This window comes from Protopterus annectens, chromosome 2.part0, assembly GCF_019279795.1.
Source record: "Protopterus annectens isolate FY-2018-M chromosome 2.part0, PAN1.0, whole genome shotgun sequence".
Taxonomy (NCBI): domain Eukaryota; kingdom Metazoa; phylum Chordata; order Ceratodontiformes; family Protopteridae; genus Protopterus; species Protopterus annectens.
In genome coordinates this window covers 1,325,555,244-1,325,582,966 of record NC_056728.1, presented here as the reverse complement: position 1 = coordinate 1,325,582,966, position 27,723 = coordinate 1,325,555,244, and the positions used below count along the sequence as shown (strand labels likewise).

The 27,723-nt window shown below is 41.4% G+C and overlaps 1 protein-coding gene across 3 annotated transcripts in view; it reads left to right on the top strand.

Moving 5' to 3' along the window:
• Nucleotides 1-27,723, top strand: part of ATP8A1 (ATPase phospholipid transporting 8A1) — a 3,191,789-nt gene that overhangs the window by 2,172,922 nt on the left and 991,144 nt on the right. For all 3 annotated transcript variants that reach the window (XM_044061519.1, XM_044061518.1, XM_044061517.1), the window contains 2 exons: nucleotides 9,248-9,431; nucleotides 9,531-9,641. In XM_044061519.1, coding sequence (XP_043917454.1) covers nucleotides 9,248-9,431; nucleotides 9,531-9,641 — 295 coding nt within the window. The remainder of the gene's footprint in view (nucleotides 1-9,247; nucleotides 9,432-9,530; nucleotides 9,642-27,723) is intronic.

Genomic DNA, 27,723 nt, shown 5'->3' with positions numbered 1-27,723 from the left:
CTGGAAAAGCATGCAAGAGTAAATGGACACAGTTTTCTATTTGGGCTACTTTCAAAGGCTTAGATTTCCTTATGGCTCCTGTGTTCACTTTTTTATTTTATTAGAGATTCAGGCCTCATTTATATGCTGTAAATAAGGAGCAAGTAACAAGGCTTTGGTATTCATACTGCTGTAAATCTTAACATATGAGAATCATAATGCACAGTTTTGTAACAGTTTGATCATTATGGAATTAGTATATATGATATAGATAACCTGCACACTCTCGACCCAACCCATTTCAGATTTGTCAAGGAGAAGGCATGCCTACTTAATCTGGTTGACTACCTTGAAAATGTTACTGAAACATTTGATGAGGATGAGAACGAGATGGTGTACACCTCTTATTTAGACCTTGCTAAGGCATTTGACATCATCCCACCCTTGGGTATTGTAGACAAAGTCTTTCAATCCCTATGTAACTGATTGGATACCAAATTGGCTCACAAATATAGCCCAGGAAGTTAGGTTGGGGGAGCTATGCTACCTCTAAAAGACCTGTCCCTAGTGGTATAACCCATAGTTCAGTTGTTGGTCATTCCTCTTTGCCATTTACTTTTTAGAGATCAAAGCTAATGTTAAAAGTTTGTGATTAACCAAGTATGCATTCGTCATCATGAACTCCCCAGAGGACACCAAGATGCTCCAAGAGGGTCTGTCCCAAACTAGTACCTGATATCAAACTGTGGACTTAAACTGTATGCCAAAAAGTGTATCATCGTATTGCTCTGCAAGCACAAGTCCCCTTGTAACTGTCATATTGACAGCACACCCCTGAAAATCGATCCCGTAATTAGGGATCTGGGAATCTATGTCAACAATAACCTGCCCTCTGATCACCAGATATCCACTGTTGTAAGGAAATCCTTTTTGATTGCACAACTTATATCTAACAGTATCTGCTTGAAGCAGATACTGTAGATATACATGCTATATCTTCCAATGGTCAATGAAAGGTCCCTTTAGCTAATATTCTCAAAGTCACATTTACCTTGGTATCCACAGGGACAGGTACTTCTGCATCCCACTGACCTACAAATAAGGACAACTCATCTTGACCTGCTCTTGTGTGGCTCTATCCTTATGGTAGCAGTCCACAATGACAGTGTCTTCAAGGGCATGAAATGTTAAGTGTGAATAGATGACATGGTGCCACTGAGGGCAACAATACACAACACTGTGACTACCACCTGTGAGTACAGCCTGTTGCATATAGAACTTACTAGTGCTGCAGGTACCCCTATAACTCTTTCCATAATTAACCTCTTGTAATGCCAGGATTTTATTCCACTCATTAACTCTGGAGCTTGTGCGTGTAGTTGTGGTTCATGTGTCTCTCTGAATCACTCCTCCATATTGTTTAGCCTCATATACATCTGTGAATAACCTCATTTTAATATAGTCGCTTGTTTTCTTCTCATTATACCACCATTTCCATACTATGCAGGCCAGGGAATTTCTTGAGCTTCCCCACTTGCACTCAGTATGTCTGTGAATTGCCCATACCCTACATGTGGCTGTTCATCAAGGAAAATGGTTTACTGCAATGCATAAAATCTTTCTGTACCCCAGAGATGGTATATATATTGGTGTAGCATAAATGTCCGAAGGGTGAATATACAGTTATATATCAGAGGTTACTTATTATGCAGAAAGGACTGGAATTAGGGCAGAGGTTTAGGAAGTGGTAGGAAAATTGTTGCAAGCAAACACTGTAATAAGTAAGTCTGTAGATGAAAAAAGTAAAATAGAATGGTAAATAAGTAACTATTGAATTCCTACAGAGGTTTTGGCTGGGCCCTTCACTCACCGTGTTCAGCACTGTTATGCTAGAGAACATGATTAACTGACTAAACCTATTTTCTTATGACATGAAAAGAATGTCTGTCTTTTTTGGTTATGGAGGAAGCCTAAAAGGGAAGCTGCAAGTCCTTTACAGGTGAGCGAAAAGATGGCAGTTGAAGTTTCTTGCAGATAAATGCAGTGTTCTTCATTTTTAATAACAGTCAGACAGTCACAAATGTGTAAGACAGTGATCAGGTAACAAAGCTGTATACAGTGGAGCTTTGCTATCAGGAATAGGGACGTTATTTTCCCATTTTGGTATGACTGTATCTGGAATACTGCAATGTAGTTCCGGTAACCCTAGGAAGATAAATATGTGAATTGAATGGAAAATGTCTAGAGAAGAGCCTTGAGAGTCATCATAGGAAGAGATGAGACTAGGTACAAACAGCATTTGAATTTGCTTGGCTTTTATACTCATTGGAAAAGAGGAGAAAAAGAGTTATTTTTGTATGGGTTTTCAGGTTGCTACAAGAGAACAGTGAAGGGAAGGAACTAAAACTCAAGGATAGAGAGAGAGGGAGAGTCTTCATTTGCTGGAAGGAGATTCACTTTAACCTGAAGCTGAGATAGCATTTTGTAAATTCACTGAAGCCTTTGGGAGGTCATGAGATGGCTGTAAGAGGTATAATAAGATGTATAATAAATGAAGATGGGAAGAAAACATCTGCATGTTATCTTTTTCCCAGGTCATCTGCATCTACTTGTACATTACGTAGTTTAATGTAATGTCCAGGGAATATCCTGTGTAACTATAGTTTAAGAATCTAGATCCTTTGGGTTAGAATATTTTCGTAGTAATAAACAATCTTCTAGGCCACATAATTATGTACTTTTGCCATTGTTTCAAGAAATCTGACCTGTTTTGCTTCCCCTTATGGATAGAGTCTAAATTCAGATTATCACCATGTATGCACTTAACATTTAGATTTGCTTTGCAGTCCAGTAGATCTGCATTGTATATTTGCTGCTGTTCATGGCCTCCATATCCATTAGAACACTAAGCTTTCCAGCTGAGATACAGCATAGTAGACTAGTTTTATAATTTCAAAGTTCCTTAGATTATTGCAGAATTCTCCTCAGTCATATCACACTTTGTGATAAATAAGGTTGCAGAAGCTTTGAATCTGATTGCATAATTAACTGTACTCTTTATTTTTTCAATTCACTGCTGACTTCTGAGTCCCCTTGCTTATCCTGTTCTGTCTGGTTCTTCCTTTTCAGGGAATAAAGTTCCTTGACTATGTGGCATTAAACTGTGTCAGTGTGGGGGGTGGTTGTCAGGCTAGTCCCCTCAAACTATGGCATAGAGTTTTTTTTTTTGTTAATTTTATGTCCTAACCTTCACTGTACTGCAGTAAGCATGCCAGGGGTGAACATTGCATTGGCTCATCACTTACACCGATGATGTAGTCCTCCAGACTTACCTCCTCCCCGTTTTAAGAGGTCTACTCCTGTTAAATATCTGGTCTCCACTCCAGGGATGAGTTTAATAGATGTGCCCCTTTGTCTTATCCCTTGTTCTCCTGGGAGAGGTGAACAGGCAGTGTCTCCTCATCCCTGACTTCAGCAAAGCTAGCATGTCCATATTCTAAAGAATTTGTATAGTAATTTCTGTTTGTAGTGAGCTAATTTTGTCAGAATTCTCAGACATTGCATAAGGGATATTTTTATCTATTTCAGATATGTCACACAGTCTCTACCTATGCCTTTCTCCTGGAATGGAATGCTGACTTACACAAAGTACAAATGCAAGGATTTTGAATTCTAAATGAAAAATGTTGCTACTTAGGTGTAGTAGAGGTGCCAGTTGTTTTCAGAGTACTGTTTGTTTGTTTGTGTCTTTCGGCTTTTCCCAGATAGGGGTCGCCACAGCGGAACTCCGGTCCGCTAATGATTGGTAGTTGATTTTTACGTGCCGAGTTACCAGCCCTGACACACAACCTTCAATGAAGGTACGCCCATTCACGCATGTCTCCACGCAGAAGACTCTCTAGCTGAGAATCGAACCGGACAGCATCCTACTGTGAGGCGACAACGCTACCGCAGCACCACCACTGCAGGTTGTTTTCAGAGTACTGTAATGTAGATAATACTTTCTCTTTTAGAAGTTGCTACTGTCTTTGGTACATTTAGAATTGTGATGTAGTAAACAGCTAGGTAAGAGGTACTTGCTGCTGCATTCTGTGAGAGATCATTATGTAGTGAAAAAAATGGTGTTTCTGAACAACACGTCTGATTTGCTAAGTGCAATTCAGAGCTTCACAGTTTCTTAGGAGAAGCTGTCATTCACTTATGATTGAAGCCTATGAGTACAAAAACGTCAGTTCTGTTAAAAAAAATCTTTTCATTTTGTGAGGTACGTTGGAGATAGGCTGGTTTACCAAACTGTGATGTAAAATTTGCAGGGTTCTGACCTGTATAACCACATTTGTTTCATCAAGTGTCTTGTCTGTTAGGAAGTTCATCTCTGTACCCCACCTTCTCCCTCATTTCGAATGTTCTTCCAAGGTTACACATGGTACAGTTAAAGATGATTTTTAGCATCTTTTTAGCCTAGATAACTTAGGTATGCTCTGCTGCAGGTGTTGTCCCGGGCTGCTTTTAAGAGTCAAGTGACCCTGAGGTTGAATGCTATCTCTTAAACATAATAGCCATTGCCATGTCTAGTATGTGAAACTAGGTTACTGGATTTTTACAGCAGTGAGAAAGCCTGTTGTGTGATCCTTGTGTTCATGTAAGTGGAAGCATTTCATTCTGTGGTCTCCATCTAGAGGAGTGAATTATGTGTGGTAAACCTGTGCAAATACTAGACAGTTTGATACTTCTATTTGTGACTGCTTTCAGATTCTTTCTTTAATTCTCCTATCTCTTCAGGTCTTAATCTACAGATGTTCCAACCATACTGAGATCTCAGTCTGCTGTGATATGTCAAAACAAGCTTTCTCAACATATTTCTTATTTAGAGCAGCCCTATACTGCCTTAAAATCTGTTACTTGGAGTATCATGCCTGCCACTGGTAGATCACTGTCAACATATGCATCATTTAGAACAGCCCTATTCTCTTAGTACTCTAGTTCTGCTCATTGCAACGTCCTTCCTTTAACAATTCTCCATCATCTTTTTTATCTCTCCCACTAATATCAAATTACCTTCATCGCCTTCCTTAGTAATCCAACTGTCAGAACTTTTTCCTTTTGCACATGTTCTCAGCTCTTATATCTTTAATTGGGTCTACTTTAAAACACTGAAATGCAAAACACCGACGACGAGAACACCGAGACCGGAAGATCGACAACTGAGATGACCGACAGTTTAAAAGCCTGACACTGACAACACCGACATGTTAAGGTAAGTATGCGATAGTGACAGACTTTAGGTTTAGGGGTGGGTTAAGTGAGTTAGGGTTAGGATGCGGGTAAGGTAAGTGTGCAATAGTGACAGACTTTAGGGTTAGGGGCGGGTTAAGTGAGTTAGGGTTAGGGAGCGAGTTAGGTGAGTGTGCGATAGTGACGGACCTTAGGGTTAGGGTTTGGGTTAAGGTTAGTGCATAGGTAGTTGTGTATGTAAGGTTTAGTGTAGGTTTGTAAGTTTTTTGTTGTGCTTGTGTTGTGTGTGTGTTTTTCGGAAAAGGTATTTGTTTTGTTTTGTAGATTGTCGGGATTGTGATTTGTCGGGCATGTCAAGTTTCATGCTTTTAAACTATAGGTCATCTCAGTTGTCGATCTTCCGGTCTCTGTGTTCTCGTCGTCTGTGTTTTGCGTGTCGGTTTTTTAAAGTAGACCCCTTTAATTTCATTCCCTATTATTCCTGTCACAAACAACCAGATACCTTTCCTGCTGTGTACAGTTAAGGGTGTCTGTCATTTTTTTCCTCACAGTAAATCTTTTTTTTTTTCTGTTGTTCCTCACAGATTATCAGCTCCTACCATAGGCCTGTCCTCATTAACTGGGTCTATTTTTTATTCATTTATTTGACATTTGTTTACTGGGAATGTCCAACTACAACAGAGCCCATTTTCAGTGGAGGCCCGGGGAGAAGCGCTCCAGATGCATGTCTTTGGAATGTGGGAGGAAATCCGAGTACCCGGAGGAAACCCACACAAATGCAGGAAGGACATGCAGACTCCACACAGAAGGCACCCCAGCCGAGAATCAAACCGGATGACCTCTTGCTGTGAGGCAACAATGCTAACCGCTGCACCACTGCACTGCCCAGTACTACTGAACTCAACTAGCCTCTCCCAGGCTGTACCTAACACTTGCTCAGGGCTGGTGTGGAGATTTTGGTACCACTGGGCAGTGTCAGTCTGTTGAAGAGAGTTTTTACTCCTAAGTTCCTGCCTATGTAAGTATCCATCTTCACCAGAGAAGAGCATGTAGTGGACTTGCTAGCACATTATCCTGCTTCTAAGGTGACTCGGCAACCCCCAATATGTCTGTGGCCTCTGTTAGGGATCAATTGCAAGGTGCATCCAAGTGCATGCACCTCCCACAGAGGATGAGCATGCCCATCCTTCCTGCCTGCACTGTCAAGCACCTGAGGTGTTAATCGAAAGCTGGTCTCTTGGGCTATAGTTAATGGCTTTATCCTTTTACACCAGTGGCACAGGCATTTAATTTGTTCACAATTTACAGTCAATGTATATTATATTTTAACTCACTCTGTTTCAGTTGTGACTGCCTTTTATTGCAGGTCAGGTAATATGTACTTACATTTGTTACTTTCTCTTTTATTGCTCATTTATTCAGTAGTTTAAACATTCCTGCCATTGTTATCAGTCACTGTTTCATTAATTTATGATGTTTAGACATGGACTTCTTCTTCCATGGCTTACTTGTACTCATTTTGCTTTATGTACTTGTTCTTAAGTTTTTATTTGTTGTTTTAACATTGTTATTTTGCCTTTGCCTGGGTTGTGGCTGAATGGGATTGTCAGACCAGTTCATTAACCTGGGTAGCAAATATAAATAATTATACAATGACTTTTCATTAGTATTCAAAAACATGTATGCTGTTTAGACAACCCAGCTAGCATGCCTGTTGTAAATCGAGCATATACTAATAGAAAAAAGTCCAGCCAATAAAGCACCATTCAGCAGCTAGACTTTTCTAGTGGCATATGCTTAGAGGACAGAGCAAAATACAAGAAAAATCAGGTGTCCTGCAAAACTAAAGAAGCAGAAACCTACCTAATTTTCCTTTTATTACTGCACTGTCTCTACTAAAATCTCAGCAAACTCATACCTTTCACCAGTCTGGATCTTCATAGAATGTCCAAATAGTTTTGATTTTTTCCTCATAAAAATTTTATATTTTTGCACCGGAGTTTGAAGTCATTAAGTAATGACAGAAATTTGAGGTTTATGCTTCATATCCTTCAGAAAATGCACACTAACACATAACTTCTCATTAGACATTTGTTTCCCCCCATATATTGGGCTTTGGCCAGGTTTTTTTATATTAACATCTTGTATTGTCTGGGTATGTTTTTTATTCTGTTACAAATATGATAATGTTTGGATAATAAACTGATTGACACAGAGACTACAGTGAGCACTGGCCTTGCTTTTTTGTGTTTTTGGATAACAGTTACTTTTTGACTGTTGCCCATACCGTACATGCAAAGTTTGGTTTTGGCATTTTCTGTTGTACAGAGAGCCACTGTAACTCTTTGTTCAAGTTTGTGTTAGGTGTTAATTTGCATGCCACTAACCTCATGTATGTTTTTGGACTCTGATATGTTTATGCTGGTATAGTCGTTCATTCATGTCAGTGTGTCCTGGGGGTAAAAAAAAAAAAGAAAACTGAAGAAAATGTCAGCTGGTGTGTTACTGCATTGCTAAGACTGGAGAAAGTTTAGCATGAGCGACAGGCCATGAACTGGATGAAAAAATTGGTAACCAGCAAACCCCACAAAATGATGTACTCACAAGCAAATAACAAAATACTGTACAGATGTCACAGTGTTTCAGGATTAAAACTATTCACTGTGACATCTGTGCAACATTTTGTAGTTTTTATTTGCCAAAAGGTTGCTATCTGCTTTTGGAATGTTCTGAAGTGCCAAGAAGCAATGCAAAAACATTTGTCTTTATTCCTAGTCCCGATGATCCTGACCTCGCTAACAGCTGTAAATGTTTCTCTTAGAAGTTAAGGTAAAGGTGTTGAAAAGGCTAGTAATGGAGTACTTTTTGTCTGAGCAGATCATACCACAGGTTCTTCACTTTCTGATTTAGGCAGAACTCAACAGCCAGCACGGTGATACTTGCAGATGGTGTCCCTGTCAGTTGATTAAGTTTTCAGAAACTCAAACTCCATATGAACGAGACCATATGATCGAGTTTTTGAAAAATCAAAGCTTTTGAATGGAGATCGCAGTTCAGTGAAGAAATTTACCTGTTTCCTCACTGTAGTGCGATCTCAGAGTTGGTGTATGTAATTTGCAGGGGGGTATAGGAGTGATTGCCCCCCTGCAAAAATTTAAAAAATGTAGATTTTTGTGTTTTTTTTTTGGAAACTCGATCATATGGTCTCTTCGATATTTTTTTTAGAGTTTCCGAAAAGTCAGTCATCTGATGTAGACCTGCAGATGCCCTCTTCAAGATGTACTTATTGGGGTTATATTTATAAATGCAGAAAAAGACTTTGGTTTTGTGGGTCATCAGCAGCTCCACTGCAAACTTCCAGATGTTTATTTTATTTATTTAACATTGTTTACCGGGAAATTCTGACTTGGAACGAGCTCATTTTCATTGTTGCTTTAAAAGCTGTTCATTAAACTGGTTTCATGCCTGCCTGGCCATTCAAGGATAAAATGAAGGGTCATCTTTCCTCATCTGCTGTTGCCAGGTGTGTCTGAATCAGCAGAGTGAAAGGCCCCACCTTTTCCCTATTTAATTACTATCCTTGGATGTTCAGGGATGACTGTATGTTCCTTTACTATATCCCATCCATTTGCTGATCTCAAGTCAGAACCCGCTGACACCTCTGGCTGTTCAACTTCAGAAGTAATACTTAGTTTTTGGGACCCCTGCCATGTGTACAGCAGCCTACATGGGTATGCTGTATGCAATATCGATGTCACACTGCAGAGGTGAAATAAAAAAATCACTGTTCACAAGAGGGAAACCTGCTTAAGTTGGAGATGAATATTGATGCTGTAAACTGTATTAGTGTAAAATGTGTTTTTCATTTTTATGAACAAATGCAGTGCACGTCTGCATTCATATCTTTAAAATTTATGCTTATGCTTCATTCAGTTTTGTAGCTCTTTACATTTTTTGATGGTTATAGTTATCTAACAGCTAGCAACACCATCATGAAGTGTTTAATGCATTTTGTATTTGAATTTTATGACAGGGTTTCTCCTCTTCAGAAGTCTGATGTTGTAGAGATGGTGAAGAAACAAGTCAAAGTTATAACTCTGGCTATTGGAGATGGAGCAAATGATGTTGGCATGATACAGACTGCACACGTTGGAGTTGGAATAAGTGGGAATGAGGGACTGCAGGCAGCCAATTCATCTGATTACTCAATAGCACAGGTAAGTGATATTGAACTGTGAACACTGAATGGAAAAGTTTTTTTTTTTAATATGATGTCACTGTAATATATTTTAACATTATTTTACTTTTCCTTCTAGTTTAAGTATCTGAAAAACTTGTTGCTAGTACACGGAGCCTGGAACTACAACAGAGTAGCTAAATGCATTTTATACTGCTTCTACAAGAATATTGTCCTATATATTATTGAGGTAATGAAATTATTTGTATTAAGTTATTGCATTTCTTCCACACTGCATCTAACTATCATTTAATGTTAATTGATCTGCATATTAGCATACTTTTCTATATAATGCATATGTATTACACTCATCTGTAGCAGTTCTGAATCAAGTGTAGAATAAACAAGATTTGTTATGTTTTAGGAAATAGCACACTAATCAAGGGTAAAAACTAGGAACTCCATATATAATTGTTGACAGTGTTAAATAATTTTGATGATAGGATCCATAGTTAATACACAGCTACCCAATCAGTGCTGAATTTCGGACAGCAGTAACACAATTGCATCTTAATTTATTTTGTTTTAATTTTAAGGTATATTGTATTGTGAAAACCCTGCCACAGTACTATATTAAAGTGCTTTTTTTAACTTGGAGCTTTATTCCTCAAGCTTCTGTTAAAAGGGGGTTAATATGTGAGTTGGAGAGACTGTTCTGGTTAACAAATGTATGTAAGTAAATAAATAAATGCCTTCCAAAAATTGACATGAAACTGCATGAGCACAGTGACTCAGTGGTAAGATCTCTGCCTCCTACCTTAAGGTTAGGGGGTTCAGTCATGACCTTTAGTCACTCTCTAGGTACTAGGTAAGTGGACTGATCCTGAAAGAAACTCTCTTGCATGATCTGGTCCATCCACTTCAACAGAAGACCTAGTTGCTACATGTATGGCCAGTTTGGCATCTTAGGAAAGTCTCTTAAGATTGAGCTCCTCCCATCATTCCCAAGGGGTTGGATGTTGGCATAATGGTTTAAGTGTTTACTTCACAGACACAAGGTACTAAGTTTTATTTGCGCCTTTGATGGAAATTGGCTAGCCATAAAATGTATTATAAAGGCAGCTAGCATAGTACTTAACCAGTGAATTCCTGAAGAATAATCATTTTAACCCTTTCTTAACCCTGTTCAAACACAGCCGGGGCCATCGGATGGGAAATAAGAAATCACCTCTGGTCTGACTACTATGTCTCTAATAGAGAGAGGCAGCCATTAAATCATGCCCTAACTGATCTATACCCCTTAAAATAACTTTTAAACACAGTAACTCATGGGATACATTTGGGTTGCATGGCTACGCTTATAAAGGCCCTAGTGGTCATTAATCTAAGATACAACTATGAAACATACCTCACCTGTTCTCCCTGTAATCTGCAATTATTGTTTGTCACTTAGAAACATCCAGTGGATCCTGCTGTGCTTGAGTGCTCCATCACCTTATCTCATTGGTATTTCCTTTACAAAGGAAGATAACTCTCTTTTCTTCTGTTTTCCAGTCAGGATACTTTCCTCTCCCATTCTTAACACAGACCTTGATTTTAATGATATTTAGGCTGTTTGTTTTTCCTGTTGCTTTTGTGCAGGGTAATTTTTTTTCTTGTTATCAATTGTATTGTTCATTTCTGTTTAAAAACTTTAATTTTAAATTGTCAACATTTGTTGTGGCATTTCTGTGACTGTTTGTTTTGCTGCTTTATGTCCTTCTTTACCTACAGTTAAAGTATAGTTTATTACATTTGTAGTGCTTGATATAATTTAGTGTTTTTATTTCTGCTACATAAGGTAGTTAAAAGCATTGTGGTGCAATATTATAGCAACACAGATAAGGCCTCAGATTTTAAAAATACACTAGTTGTGTTCATAAGATCCCCCAGACACACAAGGCCTATAAGATGTGGGTTTGGAAGGATCTCTTATCTTCAGTTTGTGTAAGATCTTGGGTTTATGAACTCTGCAAGAAAGCAGAAATAAACTGATTTTGAAAAGTCTTATTCTTTCAGAAAGTTAATAAAAAACCAGGCAAATTCCATCCAAGAGACTAACTTTTAATTAACAAGACTGAATGCCTTTCTCTATTCAGAGTATGGACTTCTTTAGACTGTATAAATGCAGCAAGACATACTTCCTTATATAGTAAACAATCATATGATGTGTTATGTAAATACAGCTGCTTAATATTCATTTGCTTATATTTCAGTATACAGGCTATAGAGAAAGTGTCACTAATACCTGGTGGTTGGTCAGCATTCAAAGTCATTTGCCAAACAAATTCCCTGCTCAGTAACAAATTAGTCCAATCCCCATTCCTGGGGCTACATTTAACCTTTTCCAGTATAAAAAAAGACAAACTTAAAAAATCAAGGTCTATCTCTGCATGTCTAGCTAAGGCATTGTTTTTATTCTGCATTTTAATGACATAATTATGCTGATAAATCCTTTCTTTGATACTTTTGTCAGTTTTTCCTTATGTAAAAAGCAGAACATGATAAACAGGTTGCTGCATACACCATTCTTTTGGTGGTGAAATTGTGCTGACCTTTGCAAGACAGTATCTTTGTTTTTTCTCCTACAGACACAAAAGTGTCTATGTTAATAAACCTTAATTATTTAAATATGCCAAGTGCACCAAGCCCCCCACCCGTGAGTGTCTTTGATTTAAAAAGCTGTTTCAAATTGTAACCAAATTTAAAACTAAACTGGGATCCTAAGCCAAGTCTGTTACTTATGTTTTTATATTTCCTTCATGACAGTGGAAAATCCTAGGCAGAGTTCCTTAGAGTATTGTGATCCTTTGTTCTCAAAATGATAGGTACAAAATTGGTAGGCCACCTAGTAGTCACCTCTGTAGTGATTTCATCCACCAAACGGATGCTGTGCACTCTATCTACAAACATATTTTTCAAAAAATTACACTCCTTAATAAACATGTCATCATTTGATATCATCCTAGAAATTCTTGCAAACTGCCCTGTCACTACATTCCTTTTCATCCAGAGTGGGTGATTGCTAGTGAAATATAGATAGGAGTCACTAAGACTTTTTTTCTGTACTTATTGGAAGATGTTTGTCTATCATTCTGACTTTCCACATCCAAAAAAATTAATAAGGTCATAAGAATAAATGTGTGAATGTTAAAAAAGTGGTAGATGTTTTAAAATAATTCATAAAGACAATAAGTTCATCTGCAGTACCAAACCATACAATAAAAATGTCACCCAAAAATCTGACATATATTTTAATGAAACTAAGCCATCTCTGATGATAAAACTATGTCATTTTCCTATTTGTAAAGGATCAGGGTGGCAAAAATTGGGCTGACCCCATAGCTACTCCTGATACCTTTTTAAATAATTCACCCTCAAAGAAAAAGGAGTTATTTTCAAGGACTGTTTCAGTATGGTCACAGATTAAATCAACATCCACTCCCTGCACAAACTGTGATTCATAAAACATGTCCCTAAACCAAGCTAGACCTATAATATGGGGAATAATTGTATACAGGTTCTGTATATTAGTTGTAACAAACATTTCCAGAGTCAGCCTTTGTATTGTGTAATATGTCCAAGAAGTGCCATGAGTCCCGAAGGATGTTAGGGAAAATATCTAAAATACCTTTCAATTTTCTATCTACCAACAATTTTAGTGTCTCAGTTTTGCTCTCTTTAGCTTAAATTATAGATCTAAATGGTGGGTTATTCAGACTCTCTGGGATTTTTGGAATCCCAAATATATGAAGTATTATTGGGTTTTTGACCTTTAAGAACAGATATGTGGAATCCAAAATTAAGTTAATTTAGTCTTAAATCATCTTTTTTGTCTTCACTAAGAGGCATCAGACTCCTGGAGACATCTAGTCCATCAGTGGACTCTAAGGCTCCTTTATGCTTTTCTTCTGTTACCCATCATAATTTCATTTCTACAGAAAGCTGTACTGTGTAAGGCCAAAGTCTTTCTCTTATCCCCTTTTTAGCCCAAACAAGTCATGGCTTCTTTTCCTCTGTCCTCAACTCATAAGAAAACCTTTCCTTTAGAACTTTGTCCAGGTCTCCTTTATCACCTCTCTGGCAAGCCTCACACAGATACTCACTCGCTCAGGTAACCACATGGTTTCTCCAGTTCCAGAAATATTCACAGACCTATTTTACCTATCCAAGGTAGTGCATATATTAGTAGCAGCCCAGAAACCTTCCACTGTAATAGTTTGTAAAGGTAGGTGACTAATGTTCTCCCTATGGGCCACGAATTAAGGACTGGACCCCTTTACAACACTTATCCGAACAGTCTTTCTGTTTCTCCATATTTGGACTCCACTGAGCAGCTATTTTTAATTTTCATCAAAGTTTTAACCATGTGCCCCTTACCTTCCCCAAAAATTTGCAAAGTATTTTCAAGGGATGCCTTCCTTTTGTGACCATCCTTTAAGGATCTGGCCCCAGCATGCAAGCATAATTTAATTCTGGATATTTTACTTGCTCACCTTTCAAACCATCAGCAAAGGCAGATCTCAAATACCTGTACTGGAAAACTGTATTCCTGTTATATATCATGTCAGACCGGAAATTATTAGAACTACATGCTCACTCCTGTCAATACTTTTTTTTTTTTTTTTTTTTTTTAAAAAGAGTAACTTTAAGAACTAATCCTGCCTTTGTGCAGAAGGTGGATTTTGACTTTAATCTTAATCAGTCCATAAATTTACTGGTCTTTTTTACTGATAATGCCAAGAGAGGAGAATATGGGTTGCATTATTTCAAAGTTCACAGACAACTAAAATTTTACATGCATAGAAGAAAGAATTTAATGAAAAACAACAACTGATTCCTTTACTTCTTTCAGGTCTTCCTTTGAGGCAGTCATGCTATGTGATATTCTGTCATGATGTCACCCAAGTTGTACAGCTGGGGACTCTGTTGAAGTGGGCAGATTTGATCATATAAGATATAAAAGTTATGTACTTAGCACAGTAATAGCTCTTATAGGTCCATGTCTATCCACTTCAGCATACCCACCCAACCCCCCCCCCATAGCATACTGTCCAGTCTGCACTAACTTAGTGGGCAACACAGGAGGCCTTCAGGAAACAGTATAAGATGTCTGTCAACTTCACTGTTGCAGTTTTCATTACACTAGGGATCCCTGCCAAGGGTGGCCCGAGATCCGGCCTGTATTCCAAAACCTTTAGGTTGCTTTAATGTACGCTGTACATCACACATATGCTTCTTCCATAATATAGGGCATAAAGGTGACATCCAGCCATACCATCCTCAGAACTTCTTTGCCGCCAGTCTGAACACCATCTCTTGATTGTCAGTCTGAACGCCTGCTCCATTGCTGATTCACCAAGCCATTACAGATAAGTGCCCCATTGGGGTTTAGTTGTCTTATCTTTCTTTTGCTATATTGTCGGTTGTGGGGTTTCATGTCATCCAAGAAGGGTAAATGCCAGTGTGGGAGACAGATTTCCCATAAAGACTGTGACGAACAGTGTCTGTTTTGACTTGGTGCTTCGCATGACCATATGTCTTGTTCTATGAGTAGGGCCTTTGTTCCAAAGACCCTTTGTAGAAGGCTTTCTTCTTTAGGGCTTTATCTTGAGAATCAGCATCTTATACTTCTTGCTAAAGGCATGATGGAGGGAGCTTCCTGCTCTGAAGGACAATCATCTGGGAAGAAGGAGGCCAAGAAACCTAAGCTGAAATCTTCTGCTGTACAGTCTCCACTGGACATCCCATCCCAGTGCGAGTGATAGCTTAGAGGTTCACCCAGCTTCATCGTTGGATTCTTCTTCTGTAACTGGGTTGGCAGCCAGCTGGAATCTGACCTTAGGCACGTACAAGGAGGCATTGCAGATATCTTTTTTGGATGGTCAGGGGGGACCCACGGCCGAATATCTCCAAGGAGCCTAAGGGTGTTCCCCAAATTTTAGTGAGAGAAGAAGTCCCTACTACAATTATTGAATGCTATCTGGGGTCAGAGCCTTCCAAATTTTTTAAGAGGGACATTCCATTAAAGAAAAAACAGAAAACAAAACATCTTTCTTCAGCTCCTAAGGATCCACAGAGTGAATGACAGTCCATCACTCAGAGGTTGTTTTGCTTTGATGGCTTTAAAACGTCCTCAGGGAGTTTCTGTTCCAGCCTCCCTTTGGTCCTGTACCCCCCCCCCCCAAGAGATCCAGAGAACAGGATTCTTCTGAGGAGGAGAAGGAAGCAGACTCACATGAGGAATCCCTTGCTTACTCCTCCTGGATTCCCTCTTCCTTGGATTATGGATCAGAGGAAGATGAATCTTCCAGTCTTGATACTCACTTTGAAGGGTTTTCTTTTGTGGACAATATCTCTAGGATGATCAAATTCTTTATGTGGGATTGTACTCAAGTTTCTGAGATACAAAAAAAGTCATTATGAACTATTGCAGATGGATTCTTCCAGACCTTCTTGTATCCCTGCTATTCTGGGTGCTTTGTTGGATACTATTTCTAATGCCTCCAAGACTCCAGATTCTCAGCCCCCTGCCCCCAAGAAACCTTATGGGTTCTATAGGGTGCCTGAGGAATGTAAATTCTTGCATAAGTGCCTTTCTCCTGACCCCACAGTGGTGTTAGTAACTTCTAACAAATGTTCTCAATTGCTTCCTTCTCCTAAGTTACTGCCTTCTGGTAAAGATGCAGAGCCATGAAAAGGCTAGGCAGGAAGGTCTATACATCTGTTACCTTGGCTTTTAGGGCTGTTAATTCTCAGACCCATCTGTCCAGGTACTTGTTAACTGTGCTTTCCCAAGCCTATCATGTGGTTTCTGAACTTACAGACTTTGAAGGTAAGGCTTCTACCATTTCCTTTTTAGGAACTTCCTCCTAGGTGACTTGTCATTCCATCAAGTGTAGTTATGATGTAGCAGATGCTTCTTTTAAGGCTGCTGCTTTTTGGTCAGTGACGAGGAGGTATTCTTGGCTTCTGCTTCATCCTTTGCCTGATGATATTAAGGCAAGGTTGGTGGATGCCATTCTAGATAATAAACACTTGCTTGGTGAAACTGCTGCTGATTTTGTTCAAGTCCTTTCAGTGTAAGAGAAAGGCTTTACAAGAACTTAAACGTGTTTGTTTCACATGTGCCTACGTTTCAGAAAAATTACCCCAATAAGCCAGCCTTTTTTGTAGGCAGTTTCACCCTCCCTCTAAGAGTAAAAAGGGTGGCAAGCTGGCATCTCCTGTGAAGGCTACTCAGTCTGTGCCTCAGAAGTCTCCTTTTACTGATAAACAAGGTGCTGTCTGACTATCCTCTCCAGCCCAGCCACTTTTCTCCTTCTCTTCGCTTATCTCTCTCTCTTCCTGTTTGGCTAAAGAGTACTCAGGATTCCTGGGTTCTATCCATTATCTGCCAAAGGTATTTCATGGTTTGGAAAACTCTTCCCCCTTTTATAGGAATTCCTCAGCCCCCTCAGGGACAGCTTTCCTTTGTTCCAGGGGTGCTTCGAGATCTTTTGACTCAGGGTACTATTCAAGAGGTGCCTGTATCCCAAAGGGGGAGGGGGTTTACTCCAGGTTGTTTCTAGTACCCAGGAAAGAGGGTGCCTGGAGACCAAATCCAGACCTCTCTCATCTGAACACTTTTGTGAAGGTGCCCTGTTTTCGAATGCTGTCCCTTCAGACTGTTTCCTCTTTTGCTTCATTGTGCTTGTATGGCATCTCTGGATCTTAAGGATGCTTATCTCCATATCCACATGATCATAGGAGGTTACTAGGCTAATGGCCCTGGGACCCTTATAAGCCTAGCTAAGAGTTTATCCCCAGAAAGAGACCTCAGTCAGTACCTGTCACCCCTTGTCAACGAAGGACACAGGTGAAACCCATGGGACAAATTTGTGGTTTCCCATCCACTCATCAAGGTTGCGCTTGAAGAGGGTCAGCGAGGTGCACTGTTTGATGCGCATGGGAGGGGCAGCTTCTGGGAGACAAACCTGTCTCTCCAGCAGGTTTTGTTGATGTTGCATATTAGATTCAAGCTTTTCGAGCAGGTAATGCTCAAGTAGTTATACTTACAGATATAGAGCATCTCTAGTAGGGCAGGGTCAGAGATTACCTTGTAGGTGAGACACAGATCACCTCTGAGCAATCTGTACGATACCAAGTAGAGTGATGATGATTTGAGCCTGTCTGCATAGGACAGGTTTTGGAGGCCATGGATTCTCTTTGTGAGGTATATCTGTGACCTTTTCAGATGGTGCAGATGTTTGGAGATGTACATACCAAACGGGGCGTTAAACTCAATTACTGGTCTAATGAGGGAGAAGTATAGAAAGGTAATAACCTCCTTTTTTCTGGATGCAATCACTTTACTTATGAGATGAACTGAGTGAAAGGCTTTTCTGACCACTGACGCTACATGATGGTTGAATGTGAGATTATCAACCTAAGCACGCAGGTCTGTCACCACAGGTTGTGTGTTTAGGGGGTTGCTGATGATGTGGTAATTAGTAGGGGTGGTGTTTTTGCCGAATGGTATGATAATAAGATTTTTTTGCATTTAACTTGAGGCCATGACTTTGGCATCATTCATTAGTTGCTGTGAGACCATCTTGCAGTTGGTTAACATCACTTGGGGAACCAATGACAGCACCCAACTTATAGTCGTCTTTAAATTTGGTCAGCCACAGGCTTTTTGTCTTTGCCTGGACCTCCGAAAAGTAGATGCCAAACAGTAAGAGTCCCAGGACAGATCCCTGGGGAACTCCACTAGTGATAGGTCTGCTATTGGAGGTGGAGGCACCTGTTTTGACCTTGAGGGTCCTGTTGGCGAGCGGTTTATGCCAAGTTGTGTTAGCTTTTCGATTATGCCTGAGAGGGGAGATTTTGTCAAAAGCCTTGACCAAGTCAGGGTAAGCTGTATGTACTGACTTTCATTCATCCAGGGCCTTGGTGACAGCCTCAAAGAAGTCAACCAAGTTCAACAGGCAAGATCTGCCCTTGACGAATCTGAACTGGGTGGGGTCAAGTGCTTGGAGATTGCCTATGTCCTTGTTTATGAGATCCATAATAATACTCTCCATGGCTTTACAGATCAGATTTGTCAAGCTAATGGGGCGATCGTGTCCAGGGTCAATAGTGGCACCACATTTGTGCAATGGGATGAGAATGGCAGTTCTCCACTCTACTGGGATGAAACCTGTACGTAGGCTGTGGTTGAATAGGGTGCTGAAAAGCAAAGTCAGTTCTTGCTGGAGATGGTGCAGAATATGGCTCTGGGACACTATCATGTCCCATGGAAGCTGTGTTCTTTGCCTTGGATAAGGCTTCTAACACTTAATCTATGGAGATGTGAGGTGTGGGACAAGTACTGAGGATGCCGAAAGGACCTATGGTGGGGGACAGGAGAGGGTGAAGTTTGAACTGTCTGCTAGCAGGTTGACTAAGTCAACAGGATCAGTGTAGGTGATACTGTTAAGTACTAATTCAGAACAAACCTGGGCTTTGCCATGGAGGTTCTTGATATAACTGAAGAAGGCTTTGTGGTTTCCCTTTGTTTCGGAGGCTAGTTTCAATTCATAATTGGCTTTAGATGTCTTCACTAGTGATCTAATTTGCTTGTTGAGGCTAATGAGGGAGTTTTTCCAATTTGGAATTTGTTCCTTTTTGCCCTTGGACAACAGTTTTTTCCTTTTGTTGTAAAGCCTGTTGATAGAGGATGTAGAGGATATCCAGTAAACAGGTTTGTGTTTCCCTGAGGAGCAGGTTTTAGTTCTGTTGGGTATTGCTTATACACTGCATTAGTGTACTGTTCAGCATAGTTGTCTACATCCTCTGAGGGGAGTAGTGGTGTGAATCTGCAGGTACCCTCCCTTAGGAGGTTGTTGTCAGCTTTTGAGAATTTTTTTAGCTTGATTACGGCTGGGGGGGGGGTTAAAGTAAGAACCACCAAATGAGACAGTCCAACGATCTGATCTCATCAGGGAGGAACATACTATGGAAGTGGTGCAATGGTCACCCATATTGGTGAGAACCAAGTCCAGAATGTTATCTCCCCTTGTGGGGGATGAGACGAGCTGGTCTAGTGCATTAGAAATGATGAAGTCACAGAATTGTTGAGTGAGTGCATTAGTGCAGGAATAGTTCACCCAGTCTGTGGTGGGGTAGTTGAAGTTGCCAAGGATCCGAGTGCTGGGCATACCTTGATGGAGTCAAGTAGAACCAGGTAAGAGGAGTGGATGTCCTGAGTCATGGAGGAGGGGGATCTGCAGTTGGCTATAACTTGGATGGGTGTCTTGCCAACTGTCAGTTGTACCTGGAGTTGTTCCAGTGTTTCATGCTGGCAAACTGGTCTGGAAGTGTGCCTGTCCTTAATGAAGACAGAGACTCCACCACCCTTAGTCTTCCCAACCTCATTTTGGGGTCTGACTGTGTGGAATGAGGTATAGCCTGGTAAGGCAGGGGTGCTCTCCGCAGCCCTGAACCAAGGTTCATCCACTTTTCAGGATGCTTTTATATTTCTCTGTTGCTTCTTGGCATTTTCATTTCTGTACTTTGCCCTTTGGCCTTTCTACTGTCCCAAGGGTATTCGCCAAGTGCCTCGCTCCTGTGATTGCTTTTTGTAGGCTTCAGGGATTCATGTCTTTCCGTATTTGGACAACCTCCTGTTTCAGGCATCCACTGCATGGATCTTGCTGCAAAATCTTCATTTTGCTATTTCCCTTCTGCAAAGCCTGGCGTTCACAATAAACTTCAAAAAGTCTTGTTGACGCCATCTCAGGACCATGTTTTTCTGGGGTGCAGGAGCCAGACTATGCCTATGCTGGCATCCCTGCCTCCCCCCAAGGCCTTATCTGTCATTTCCTCTTTTCATATTCTTCTTCCTGTGGCCTCTATAGCAGCCAGAGAATTTCTGAGAATGCTGGAGTTCATGGGTGCCACCTATGCTCCCACTGGCCAAGCTACACATGAGAAAGTTTCAGAGGTTTCTAAAGTCAGTTTGGCTTCAACATGTATATCCCCTCGAATTTGTAGTTCATTTTTTGCCTTGTCTCAAGAAGGTACTTCAGTGGTGGATTCAGCAGTTGTCTCTAAATCCAGGGCTCCCTTTCCATCCCCCTTTTCCCTCTCAGGAACTGTTCACAGACACTTTAGACATGGGATGGAGAGCACCATTTGGCTCCCTAAAAGTGCAAAGCGTTTGGTTGCCTGTTCAACAGAAAGAGCACATCGGTTTCAAAGAGATGGGAGCTCTTCTGCTGGCTCTTCAGGCTTTACATTCTCTCTCTTCCCTGGGACCTCTCAAGGTGCTTTCAGATAATACCACAGTGATGTGGTACGTAAACAAACAGGGGGCGGACAAGATCTTATCTTCTTTGCCAGTTGGTACTCCTGTTGTGGGAAAAGTTGCAGACTCCAAATCTGACCTCAAACAAGTGACAAGTGGAGTACCACAGGGTTCCATTCTGGGACCGCTGCTGTTTGGTATCTACTTCTCTGAAGTGCAGGCTAACACAGAAGGCCTCTGGCTAACGAAGTTTGCAGATGACTGCAAACTAGGAGCCATAGTCAAGTCCCCAAATGATGTGAACATCCTACAGAAGGGCCTGTCTGAAACAGATGCCTGGTGTCAGAGCCATGGCCTCAAGCTCAATGTCAAAAAGTGCAGTGTCATCCCCTTTGGTAAAAACTCTGTACCCATGAACTGCCACATAGGCAGCAATCTACTTAACACCGAATGTGTGATGAGACCTTGGGACCCAGGTGGACAGTAGTCTCTCCTTTGATAGTCACATCACCACAGTAGTCAGGAAGTCCTTCTGCGTGGCACACCTCATCATAAAAGGGTTCTTGTTCAGGAAAAAAAGGTCATCATTACCCTCTACTCATCACTCATTAGACCCATTATAGAGTACAACGCCCCTTTTGGAATGTACCTCACAAGACATCTGCAGCAGCTGGAAAGGCCACAGAAGTACCTCACAAAGAGGATTACTAGACTCAAACAAATGCCCTACACTGACTGCCTCAAAAAACTCCAACTTTACTCCGTAGCATATCGCCTACTCAGAGGTGATCTCTGCCTAACATATAAAGCTATGTCAAACCCAGAGCTGTTGGACATGCTACACCTAAAGAAATCCCAATCCCTCTGAGCTACACACTCTAGGGACCTAAACCTTGTCACCACAATAAACAGGACATGCTGGAGGGATAGATTCCTATCCCAGAGACTTCCCATACTCTGGAACAGGCTACCCATCTATGTCAAGCAAAGTTCTTCATTAGCACTCTTCAAGAAAAATCTTGATGTGTGGATGGGAAATAGGAAATACACCCTGTGGATCACGTCTGTGTCTCTGCTCATCAGTGGCACAGGAAAATAACTTTCTTGGGTGGCGTAAGCCAGGGAACCTTGTTGGCTAGGCTTGCATAGGCCCTTGGGCCGATAGCCTAGTACCTACCTATGAACCTATGAACTTGATATCCAGTATCAAGTGACTCTTCAGGCAGTTTACATTCCTTCAGGTCAAAGTATTGTAGTAGACACTCTGAGCAGGTCCTTAACACAATCTCATGAATGGATGCTTCACAGGGATGTATTTCTGGACATTATATAGTAGTGGGGTACTCCTCAAATAGATCTCTTTACCTCCCCTCTGAACAGACATTTTCCTCCCTTTTGTGCCAGAGTCCAGGTTCTCTGGTTTGGAAGGTGAATGCCGTGTCTTTTTCTTGGAAGGGGATTTTCCCTTATGTTTTTCTTCCCATTCCCCTCATTCCAAGTGTCCTGTTCAAAATTCAACATAATGCTCCCAAAATCTTGTTGATGACTCCCTTTTAGCTGAGACAGCACTGGTTCCCTTTTCGTCTGCATTTAGCCAAGGGTAATCCTCACAAGTTACCTCACAGGGTGGACCTACTCACACAAGACCAGCGATCTCTCATCCATCCCCACTTGTCCACTTTTCAACTGACACTGTGGGTGATACAATTTTGATTCCACATAGACACCTTTTTTCTGAGGATGTGCTTAAGGTCCTGCAGGAGGCCAGGAAACCCACTACTAGGAAATTCTACTTATCCAAATTGAAGAGGTTTTCAAATTGTTGTCATAACCTGGATATACATAACATAATTGTTCTCATAACTTGGATACATTTTCAGTGGATGTTCCTGTGGTTCTCAAATGTTATCTTTGTGAATTGCTGAAAGCAAGTTTGGCTTATTCTTCTCTTAAGGCCCACTTATCAGCTGTCTCTACTTGTCTGCCTTTTCTCCTCCTTTAGCTTCTAGACTTGAGGCTAAACAAGTTCTTAAATGAGTCCTTCATATCTTCATATTAAACCTCCCAGGAAGTTTGTTCCTCCTTCCTGGATCTCAGTTTTGTTTTGGAAAAATTGACTCAGGCTCATATTGAACTTGCAGACTTAGCTTCCTTGCAACATTGCTCTTGGAAGACTGTTTTTTTGTTAGCCCTTACTTCTGCCAGACAGGTGTCTGAGCTTCAAGCCCGTATGGCTTGTCCTCCTTTTCTGGTGTTTCATAAGGACAGGTTGTACTTGCATACTAATCCTTTTTTGCCCAAGGTGGTAAATGAGTTGTCCCTTAATCAGTCTATTCATTTGCTCACTTTTTTTCCTTCTCCGCAGTCTGCCAGTGAGAAGGTGCTGCACATGTTGAATGTGCATAGACATCTCAGATTTTATTTGGATAAGACTAAAACTATTAGAAAATCTTATCAGCTCTTTGTCTCCTTTCATCCTAGGTCCTTCGGATTAGCTGTGTCCAAGCAGACTGTTTCTTCTTGGATCTCTAAAGCTATTTCTTTTTGTTATTCCTTTCATGTTAAGAGCCTTCCTTATTCTGTTAAGGCTTATTCTACTAAAGCTGTGGATTCTTCTGGTACTTTTTTCAACAGCTTGGATACTAACTGTATTCTTGAGGCAGCTACATGGACTTCTGTGCATACATTTACCAAGCACTACAAGTTGGATGGTATTTGCAGAGCTAGAACTGGTTTTGCTGGGCCTTCCTAGTGGGCTCTGCTGGACCTTCCTACTCCTTGTCTTCTTCCTGACCTTTGGTACTCTCCCTAGTGTAATGAATACTGCATCAGTGAAATGGAAGGATATAGTACAGTTTTGTCAAATCTTGCCATAACTGTAGATGTCCTTTTATTCACTGTTGCAGTATTCACTCCCTCCCTCTACCCCCCCCCCCCCTGGTCCATTCCATTTCTCTTGTGGATGTTCGGATTACCTGTCTTTCCTTGGACTGGCATTACTACTGGGGCTGTCAGTTCTCAGGATGGTATGGCTGTGCATCACCTTTATGCCCTATACTGGGCAAGGAGCATATGTGTAACATATGGCGTACCTTAAAGCAACCTAAAGGCTTTGGTATACTGGCTGGATGTTAGGCCACCCTTGACAGGGGAAGCCTAGTGCAATGAATAACCGCAATGGTGAAGAAAATGACATCTACCATTATGGTAAGATTTTACAGAACTGTACTTTCAGACTGTAGTGCTAAAGTGTAGTAGAGTTTTATAGTTTGCTGTTCACTTAGTCCTTAGGATATAGGCTGTCAAGCACAGTCTGGAGAAGTAGAGGGAAGAGAGGTGCATTTTGTGAGCAAGAGAATGAGCTTGAGCTTGCCAGAGTTTTTTTATGTTGCCAAACAGGGCCTGCCTGTGGAGACCAGTCCCATCTTTTGACATAAATGGACATGGTTTGTGAAGATCTGCCATTGTCACAAGTACATAACCTTTGATTTTCAGCCATGATTCAGGCCATAATACGTATACATCTGATACATACATAATAAAGCTGCTTGCAGCACTCTTACCGTAGCAAGTATGGAACAAGGAATTAATAATTGCTGAACAGTTGTATATAGAACTGTCTAGTATATGTGTCTCGTGCATAATCCTTGCAGTCCTAATAGTCCAAAATCTGAGTGAGTTGTATTACTGATTAGTTGTTTACGCATGTGGTTGTTAGGAGTAATAGTGTTTACACAAACATCTGTTATCGATTGCATCTAGAAGGACAGGTAGCTTACATTCTTCTAAGTTGGGAATTGCTGATTGAAGGCTCAGTGTCTGTTATTCTAAAAGTGTATTAGTTCTGGTTAAAACACTTGGACTTCAGGTCAGTTATTTTTCATTAAGAAGGTTTGTGGTCTGCACTCTTGTGGGAGGAGAGGCTAGATTCTGCCCTTCTGAACTGAGATTTTCTGGTTAAAGGCTTATTGTGCCTGAATCTAGTTTTGTTTGTATAACTTGAGCACTAATCCAGGCCATCTGTTTTGGAGAAGGTTCCCCTGCATGCTAGTGGCAGGAATGTGCAGTTAGAACTTGTCTGATTGAAGACTGCTGGAACAGGGCTCAGTTCTGAGCTTTTTTACTGGTTAATTGGGTAATTTGTTTAAATCAGTTTGCTTGTTTTCTATTGTTATATTGCACTTTATTCATCTGCTTTTACTGTATTTGTGTTTCTTCCTACTTTATTTTGCTTTTGCTGCTTGTTCTTAAAAGTACTTAATTGCATTTATTCTGCTGCATTTTTTACTGCTTGTTAGTAGCTTGTTTAAATTGTAACTGTTAATCTGATATTGTTAATCCTCGTTCATTCCTTACATATGGGTATCGGTTCCAAGCTCGGAACCGAGCCGACCATTTTCCAAGCTCGAGTCAGCTTCAAACTCTCAAGCTAAACTCTTACCCACAACCCCCCTCTCCCTGTTACCTCAGATTTTGTTTGCCGTGTTGCAATCCGGTCATGTCAAGCTACTTCTCTTGAGCTAAGTACAGTCAATTGTTGTTTAATTGCTTTACAAATTACTTTTCTGTCATAAAAGTTAATATTTTGTCATCTCTTGCCCTATCGCATCTAGCGTTCATAATTTCAGGTTTTCTTTTCTGTCCTTTACTTACCCTTTTTACCTCGAGGTAATTTCTCTTTACCATCGTTGGTAATCCCTTTCCTTTCTTTTTTCATACCTTCGGGTACTCTCTTGTACCATTGTTGGTACTTTTCTTTTGTTAATATGGCAGATAAAAAGGGTAGTCTGGGGTTTAAGTGGTGTTTTGATTGTGGACACAAACTGCCTACTTCTGATGCACACTCTTCATGTGTTTATTGTTTGGGAGCTTCCCATTTATCTGTTGAACCACCTTGTTCTATATGTGAAAACTTTTCTGATAGAACTTTGTTAGAAAGGAAAAACAAGCTGATACTGAAGGGACTTCTGAAATCTCCCTTTTCAGAGGCTGTTTCTGGGTCAGAGGTCTCAGCCCCTCCTAAAGCCCATAAGAAAATGCATGTTTCTACTAAGGCTAAATCCTTGCCTTCATCCCCCGGCTGGGGACTCTCAACAACCAATATCTAAAAAGGCTAAAATTTCAGCTCCGGAGCTCTCTCACTCAGCCCCAGTGCTTTCGGTGCCCAGACCTTCAGCACCGAACCCTTTGGCTCCATTAGTGATTTTGGCTCCGTCCTCTCCTGCAGCCTTCTACATATCGCACCGAGGGGCTCCTCAGTTCAGACCTTTACCACTGTATCGGTACCGACCATTCAGTCGGCGCAGACCTTGACTGCGTTGCCTCTGAGATCTTCCTCGGAATCGAGGCCTTCATTACTGACTTCAGTTTTGTTGGTTCCAGTTTCGGCACCGACAACTACTTGAGCACTGATCCCTGTGTCGGTGCAGACAATGACATCGGCATTGATGACTTCTTCAGTGCAGACTAGAGTAGTTCAGTCTTTCTCTGCACCGTTGTCCTCAGTGCGATTAGATGAGATGGGCACCGAGTCTGCCTCTTTTGTGGACAGGCCTGTTTCTCCCGCAGTCTTGGTGAGGTCCACTAGAAGTCTTTCTGAACATGATGTGTTGCGTCTTGTGGACCAGGCATTCTTGGCCAGAGGTATTCCACCCCCCAGGAACTATCCTTCCTTGGGACGTGATCACCCATCTCCAAAGACACCTTCTTATTCTCCTCTTTCATTGCCTTTGAAGTCCATGGATATAGTACAGTCTTCCCCTTCAGCAGTTCCCTTTGTGGATCTCACTAAGGAGCCGCAGTTGCCATTGTGGCAGGAAAGTTTTGTTATGACCCAGGATGTCAGCTGTGATACACATAGCTTGCTGCTCCACAGCCATCCAAGGACTCCGAGTCGGCAGGCTGAGCTGCTTAGGGGAGGAGTGCCCCCTGTCCTCGACATACACTCCTCTCCAGATGGACCAGCCTTCCAACTGATGGAGAAGGCTTTCGCTGCTGCTCGTGATACTGGACTTGTCTATACCTCCGCCCTCCTCTGGTACACTGGTTTCACAAGTCGCACCTAGCGGACATCAGATGCAAGGGCCTCAGGACATATTCCCTCAGGAATCCCCTTTTCCGTTGACTTCCCCAGCTTCTCCCGCTGAGGAGATCCACTGGAAATGTTTGTGTAAGAGGAAGCACATGGACTCCACAGAGGACTCTCTCACTGAAGACACAGATTTCAATGAGGGGGAAGGATCCCCTCGGTCACCCTCTGAGGTATCCTTTGGCGCTATCCTTGAAATCCTGAAACAGAGAGGTGACTGGCAGCCCTCTAATCCGACCCCTGAGGAATCAGTGCTCCTGCAGGCTTTTCGCACCCGGCCCCTTACCTCCTGGGTTACTCCACCTGCTGATAAACTTGTCAAGTTCATCGTGCAGCATGCTTGGAAGGCCCCTGATACTGTTGAAACTGTTCCCTGGAGGCCTGATAAGATCTTGTCCCCTCCTGCTTCAGATCCCCATTGGCCAAAGGTCTTCCTGTAGATGCTTTGGTGGTGGCGGCTGCAACAAAAAAGGATCTGGCAGAAGAAGAAAGCCAGACTGTCCATCTGCCTAACAGAGAGTCCCGGACAGGATAGGGAAGCACACCTTTGCTTCAGAGACCTTTGCTATCAGGTCCCTGAATTATATGGCACATTTTACCAGATTTCCAAGGGAACTGGTCTCTGAGCTCTCTGAAACCTTGGCTGGTGCAGTGTCTGATGAGGTCCGTGACAAAGTGGCCTTCTCAGCTGGCCACCATTGAGTCTATATCTAACTCATCTATGCAGTTGATATCTCACGCATCAGAAGTAGCAGCTAGAGCAGCAGGTTCAGCTGCGGTCTTGAGACGACATGCCTGGATGTGCTTGTGCAACTTTGCGGAACCTTTTAAGTCTTCCTTTCTTAATGCTCCCATTGAGCCCTCTTCATTGTTTGGACCCAAAGTTAAAAGCACACTGGCCAGATGTGAACAAGACGGTAAGACCCTTTCTGCCGT